The sequence below is a fragment of the Pongo pygmaeus genome, chromosome 15 (genome assembly GCF_028885625.2).
Source record: "Pongo pygmaeus isolate AG05252 chromosome 15, NHGRI_mPonPyg2-v2.0_pri, whole genome shotgun sequence".
NCBI classification, from domain to species: Eukaryota; Metazoa; Chordata; class Mammalia; order Primates; family Hominidae; genus Pongo; species Pongo pygmaeus.
Window position 1 is genome coordinate 92,387,718 of NC_072388.2, and position 7,251 is coordinate 92,394,968.

At 44.3% G+C, this 7,251-nt stretch overlaps 1 protein-coding gene across 1 annotated transcript; it reads left to right on the forward strand.

The window, feature by feature from the left end:
• Nucleotides 1-4,489: 4,489 nt before the first annotated feature.
• Nucleotides 4,490-6,441, forward strand: LOC129012110 (cytochrome c oxidase subunit 8C, mitochondrial). The gene is made up of 2 exons (XM_054447450.2): nt 4,490-5,462; nt 6,121-6,441. Exons 1-2 carry the CDS (start codon nt 5,337-5,339, stop codon nt 6,211-6,213), a joined length of 219 nt encoding a protein of 72 aa, XP_054303425.1. The 5' UTR covers nt 4,490-5,336; the 3' UTR covers nt 6,214-6,441.
• The last annotated feature ends 810 nt before the right edge of the window (nt 6,442-7,251 follow it).

Sequence of the window (7,251 nt, forward strand, 5' to 3'; positions counted from 1 at the left end):
CCCGTGACTGCTTTCACAGGCTGGTGTTTGAGTGCCTGTGGCTTTTCCAGGTGCATGGTGTAAGCTGTTGGTGGATCTACCATTCTGGGTTCCGGAGGATGGTGGCTTTCTTCTCACAGCTCCACTAGGCAGTGCCGTAGTAGAGACTCTGTGTGGGGGCTCCAACCCCACATTTCCCCCTCTCCATTGCCATAGTAGAGATTCTCCATGAGGGCTCTGCCCCTGCAGCAAACTTCTGCCTGGACATCCAAGAGTTTTCATACATCCTCTAAAATCTAGGTGGAGACTCCCAAAGCTTAACTCTTGTCTTCCGTGCACCCACAGGACCAACACCACATGGAAGCTTCCAAGGCTTGGAGCTTGTTCCCTCTGAAGCAATGACTCAAGCTCTACCTTGATCCTTTTTAGCCATGGCTGGAGCTGGAGTGGCTGGGATGCAGGGCACCATGTCTTGAGGCTGCACAGAGAAACAGGGTCCTGGGCCCACCCCATGAAGCCATTTTTCCCTCCTAGGCCTCTGGGCCTGTGATAGGAGGGGCTGCTGTGAGGATCTCTGAAATACCCTGGAGACATTTTCCTCATTGTCTTGGCCACTGACATTTGGCCTCTCTTTACTTATGCAAATTTTTGTAGCTGGTGGCTTGAATTTCTCCCCACAAAATGGGTTTTTCTTTTCTACCACATGGTCAGGCTGCAAATTTTCCAAACTTTTATGCTCTGCTTCTGTTTTAAGCATAAGTTCCAATTTCAGACCATCCATTTGTGAACGCATATGACTGTATGCTTTCAGAAAAAGCTAGGTCACATCTTGAATGCTTTGCTGCTTGGAAATTTCTTCTGCTGGATACCCTAAATCATCTCTTGCAAGTTCAAAGTTCCACAGATCTCTAGGACAGGGGCAAAATGCTGCCAGTCTCTTTGCTAAGGCATAGCAAGAGTGGCCTTTGTTTTAGTTCTCAATAAGTTCCTCATCTCCATCTGAGACTACCTCAGCCTGGACTTCATTGTCCATATATCATACTATCAGCATGCTATCATATATCATACTATCAGTATTTTGGTCAAAACCATTCCACAAGTCTCTAGGAAGTTCTAAACTTTCCCACGTCTTCCTGTCTTCTTCTGAGCCCTCCAAACTGTTCCAACCTCTGCCTATTACCCAGTTCCAAAGTGACTTCCACATTTTTAGTTATCTTTATAGCAGTATCCCACTCCTGTTACCAATTTTCTATATTAGTCTGTTTTTACACTGCTATAAAGAAGTACCTGAAACTGGATAGTTTATAAAGAAAAGAGGTTTAATTGATTCATAGTTCTGCATGGCTGGGGAGGCCTCAGCAAACTTACAATCATGGTGGAAGGCAAAGGGGAGCAAGGGGCATGTCTTCCTATATCATCTTCTATTACTGTTGTGCTTGCAATCCAAGTGTGTTACTGATGTTGCCAGTGCAGAACTTGAATATGTTTCCCACTTTTGCAACTCTTCTGCTTTTGTTGCTTACTTATCTGAGTATCTGGATCATTGAGGTTGTGCAATTGTAAAGACAGATGCAAATACAAAGAGAAGCACTTTGTTCCTCAAAGGCCTTTGGCTCTTTTTTTTTCTCCCCTATTTCTCAGAGACTTTTGTTCTGAAGCCTTTGGTTCTTGAATCAGAATTAAACATGTTTTTCTAGAGAGGAATAAATTTGAGATATTTGGGGCTGAGGTAGTGCAATCTTAATTCATTATATAATTTTCTAGAACTTTAACACCAGTTTATTTAGAGCATGAATATTTATAAAAATCACATTTAAAAAAGGTAAGTGGGCGAGGGTGTCTTTCTCATTCATTGTGTATATACAGCTCAGAAAACCTGATCTCTAGGTTATAGCTCTAATTAAGTTCTTTTATATAACTGCAGAAGGAAGTTCTTGCATTGTGGGTCACTGAGAATCCACTGAATCCCAGCCCACTAAACCCTTTATTGAAAATTGTAGAGGTTTGAGTTAACAGTGCTAGTCTTTTGTGACTTGCAGAAATTAAACTGCGGAAGGTTGTTTGTATTGGTAATTTGAGCAGCTAAAAGAGCTATCTCCTGGGGTGGGGGTGGGTGGCAGGGAGCTTAATTGTGTTGTGGCTGAATTTGGAGTCACCACTGTCAAAAGTGTTTTAAGGCTTTTCTCACAGAGAAAGACTAAAATGCTTAAGTCTCACTTGAATTGCACTCTGTTCTAAACTTCTCAAGATTAGGATTAAACCAGTTAAGCTTGCTATTATTGGGCTCTTTCTCATTTTACTTCAGAATTTTTGTTGCTTTATAAAAATTAAAAATGGGGTATTACCCAAAGAAAAAAGGCTTGACTAATATCGTCTTTCTTAAAGCTCTTTTGTTGTTAGCAACAGAAATCCAGCACCACCTAGTTTAAGCCCAAAGCAGGATTTATCATAAAGTATATATAGAGAGGCCCAGAACTCAAGGAGAGGAAAGTGTCCTAACTTCAGAATAGGGAGAATTCAAACCAGGGCTTTGAACACAGGCAGGATGTTCCCTTTGGCTCTTATCTCTGGTTTTTGAGCAGCTTGGCTACATTATTAACTCACTGTGGAAGGGCTTTCTTGCTAGGTAGGAAAAAAACCATGGCTCCCAAGTTACAACATCCATCCCAACCAACAGACTGGGTCCCAGCCCTCTCTTTGGTCCAATATTTGAGTCAAGTAGTGTAACAACTGTGGCCAGGAAACAGAGCAATGTTGCACTAAATCATTTCTTACAGGACTCATGTAACCCAGAGGTGCTCAAATTATTATCTGGGGATATCTAAGGCAAAATTAGAGTTTACCTGATGTGACTGGGCAGGATGAGCCAAGGGAAGACTGAGAACAAGGAGATGAGGTTGGGGAGGTGGCCAGCCATGGTTCATGCAGGTCCTTGATTGGTTAGGGTAAGATTCCAGAGCACAGTTGCCCAGTGGAAATGTAACATGGGCTGGGCATGATGGTTAACTCCCGTAATCCTAATATTTTGGGAGGCCGAGGCAGGTGGATTGCTTGAGGCCAGGAGTTCAAGACCAGCCTGGGCAACATGGTGAAACATGCCCCAGAGTTAGCAGGCGGGGCCTTTGGGAAGTAATTAGATCATACCACAGCCCTCATGAATAGGATTAGTACCCTTATAAAAGAGGCCCTAGAGAGCTACCTTGTTGCTTCCATCATATGAGGACACAACCAGAAACAAGGAAGTGGGCCCTCACTGGACATCAAATCTACCAGCACATTGATTTTGAATTTCTAGCATCCAGAACTGTAAGAAATACATTTCCGTCATTCATAAGCCATCCAGTCTGTTGTATTCTAACAGCCTGAACAGACTGAGACAGTAACAGAAAGGAACAAAAGTAACTGACCTGCTTCTTCATATTCATAAGCATGAAATGACAACCAAGGATCATAAGATACTTGAATAAAACTAGCAGGTTCAAAATAAATAAATAGAATGTATGCTAGAAGAAACACAGATAGTTCATGGAATAGAGATAACTTTTTAAAAGTTCAGATTAATATTCTGAAAGAAATCTAAAGTGATAGTATCTATAAAATACTAACAGGTGACTGTAAAAGCAAAAAATAGTATGTTTTAAAACTATAATTCTAAAATAATCATGGGCTAGAAGAAAAAGTCAAGGAAATCCTGCAAAATGTAGAACAAGGGACAAAACGTTGATGAGTGAGAAAAAGGTTGAAAGACAGAGGTGAGCCGCTAAGAAGGGCCAATGTCCATCAATAAGAATTTTAGGTTGAGAACAAAGACAACAGAGAGAAGCAAATAAATAGGAATAGTGCTCCTGTAGCTAAAGAACCATGACTTCAGATAGAAAGGTCTTACCCACTGCTAATACACATGAATGGAAAAATACCCATACCTAACAGTATCCTGGAGGAACGCCACAATTCCAAAGACAAAAAGGAATGCCTAAAAGATTCCCAAAAGGAAAAAAGAGGGTACTCAAAGGAATGACAACTATATTGGCATTATATTTATCGGCTCACTAGATGCTGGAAAAGAAAGGAACAATGCCTTTTGAAAATCTCTGAAGGACAATGATTTTGAGCCCAGAGTTCTATAACCATTCAAATTAGCATTTAAATGGAGACCAATATATATATATTTTGATTTCCAAGGACTGAGGAACTTTATCACCTACAAACCCTTCCTGAAAGAACAGCTTAAGGATGTACTACAGCAAAACGAAAAGAAATCTAAGAAAGAGGAAGATACCAGGCTGCAGAAACAGAGCAATCCAGAGAAACCCTAGAGTGTTACTTGTGCAACAGGCCCCCAAAAGAAATAATGTGAAGACACAGGATCATTGTAGTGGATAAAGTTTTATTACAGTACTAAATTTAAAAATCACAGTATATTTACTTTTCCCTCAAGAGAGTCTGGGCACAGTGCCTCATGCCTGTAATCCCAGTACTTTGGGAGGCTGAGACAAGAGGATGGCTTGAGCCCAGGAGTTTGAGATCAGCCTGGGTGACACAGTGAGACCTGTCTCTACAAAAAAATAAAATTAGCCTTAGTGACAGATAATTACATCACTTTTTCCACTGGATCCAAACACTCTATTTGACCCTGCCATGAATATTTTTTATATCATCAGCCAACTATAGAAACTTGTTCTTGGTTTTCAGTGTTAAGAATTAACCTATAGACATTTTATGGAAGATTTAATTTGCATTAGAGAACAGTGTGCTATAAACTCTGCCAATGCCAGGGCATGTTAAGAGGTATATAAAGCATAGGTAGAGAGGAAGACAAAGGAAAGGAGTAGGGGTGCCAAGCAGAAAAGAGATACTTAGTGTTAGGTGGGGTTGGGGCTCAGGGGAGGGTGGCAGGAGAGTTTAGGAGAGGATAGGACACGTGGGTGGAAAGTGAGGTGAATGAGGGCTGGGAGGTTGCAGGGAGCCCTGAGTGGAAAAGGCGGGGCAGAGCAGCGGGTGCTGAACTGAAGAGTGTGGAGCAGAGCAGGGGTGTGCTGGGTGGAAGGGGCGGTGCAGAGCAAGTGGTGCTGAGCAGAAGGGTTGGGGCAGAACAGGAGGCGCTGAGCAGAAGGGGTGTGGCAGAGTACGGAGTGCTGAGTGGAAAGGGCAGTACACAGCAAGGAGTGCTGAGCGGAAGAGGCGGGGCAGAGCAGGGGGTGCTGGGCAGAAGGGGTGGGGTAGGGGCGAGGGCAGAGCGCCCCCTCGTGGCTGGGGCGCCTGCGCAAACCAGCTGCCTCACGAGCACTGGAGCTTGCGTTAGGTGGCCTCACCTCACTTGTGCTGTCCACGCCTGGCTTTGTCTCACCTGACGCGATATGCCTCTCCTGCGTGGGCGCTGTCCTGCCCGCCGCCACTACCGCCGCTTGGCCCTGCTCGGCCTGCAGCCCGCTCCCCGCTTCGCCCACTCGGAGCCCCCGCGCCAGCGGCCCCTGTCTGCCGCGGTGAGTTGAGGCCCAGCCATCATGGCGGGCGGGAAGCGCGTGACCCAGGCGGGGCGCCCCGACGGGTGGGGAGAAGGGAGGACACGGCGTGCGGGCCTCGCGTGGGAGGCTCCTGTGGCTTGGTCGCCGTTGGGGGAGGTTCCTGTCGCTTGGTCGCCGTTGGGGGAGGTTCCTGGGAGAGGGTCGCGGTGAGGATGCCGTCGTCGGGCACAGGGGCGGAAAGCCCGGGACCCTGAGGAGCGCGCGGGGATTGGGCCTCCTTCGTTGTTACCCTTTACCGGCACCTGGCTCGGGGGCGGGGCTGTGGTTTCGCGGAGGAGTGGTTTACCATCCTCGGCACTGCGAAGTGCCGGCACTGTCGGCGCAGTCCTCGGCACTGCGAAGATCTAGCATTTTCGATAAAATGGTGGAAATCCTGGGCCACGTCGACGTTCCAGAGTGCGAAGGTTGGAACCGGAGAACCGTTAGATGAAAAATGAATTAAAAAAAAAATCAGGTGATCCATGAATCGATTTTCAGCATTTTAAATTTCACTAGGCCCCTGTTTCTAGGACAACGGTCTAGTTGTTCAAAATGATTTTTTAAGCAATTTTTGTTAGGCAGCAAATCACTGGCCCAGGAAGGCATACTCAGCAGCGCATGTCATCTTCTCTTCCAGGAAATGGCTGTTGGACTTGTGGTGTTTTTTACGACCTTCTTAACACCAGCTGCATATGTGCTAGGCAACCTGAAGCAGTTCAGAAGGAATTAGATGGAAGATGATGTTGAACAGCTGTTAACGTCCAAAAAACTTTCAGAAAAAGCTGTGTTTTTGTTAACGAGCAAAATTACCTAGTTGAGTTTTTGCATCCATTGTGGTATTCACTTTCCTCATGTTTATGATGAATATTTTGCACTTTTTTAGTATTGTGCATTATATAGATGTGTAGTCAAAAATGTTCTGCTTAAGTGTTAAATAAAACGGAAACACTTATTCGTGCTTGGTAGTATGTGTGCAGATTATTTTCTAAACATCGTGAAAGCTGATGAAAATTTACCGAGAACTGCTGTGAAAGGTCTGACTTAGTGACTCAGGGAGTGACATTAAGTGTTACTATATGGGAGTGAATGTATCTAGTGACATCACCCTTAAAAGATTAGATGTGTAGCTGTGAGGTAATATAAGTTTAGCTAAATGGTTTTTATGTTCTATTAGTACTGCCATGCCACACTTCACAATTTGCTGTGAGAAGTACAACCATTTCTCATCTTTGCCTCTTTAAATGACTACACGTCAGAATGTGAAGAATGAGTATGTCTCCTATTTTAATGATTTTATTATCTTAGTCTTCTGTGAGGTTTGAAGAATCATACACATCTTTGAACTGTCTTAGCTGTTGATTATGCTGTTATCATGGGCAACACAGTTCAACTCTGAGTTTTGGTTTCCTTATCTCAGTAATGGGGGCTTAAAATTGCTGTCTTGAAGTGATGTTGTGGAAATAAAACGTTGAACAAAGAAAAAGTACTTCTCAATATAGTACCTGAAACAATAGTCAATAAATAGAAGTTGGGCAACCCGCTCGGGTCCCCTTCCACACTGTGGAAGCTTTGTTCTTTCGCTCTTCGCAATAAATCTTGCTGCTGCTCACTATTTGGGTCCGCGCCGCCTTTAAGAGCTGTAACACTCACCGCAAGGTCTGCAGCTTCACTCCCGAAGCCAGCGAGACCACGAACCCACCAGAAGGAAGAAACTCCGGACACATCTGAACATCTGAAGGAACAAACTCCGGACACACACCATCTTTAA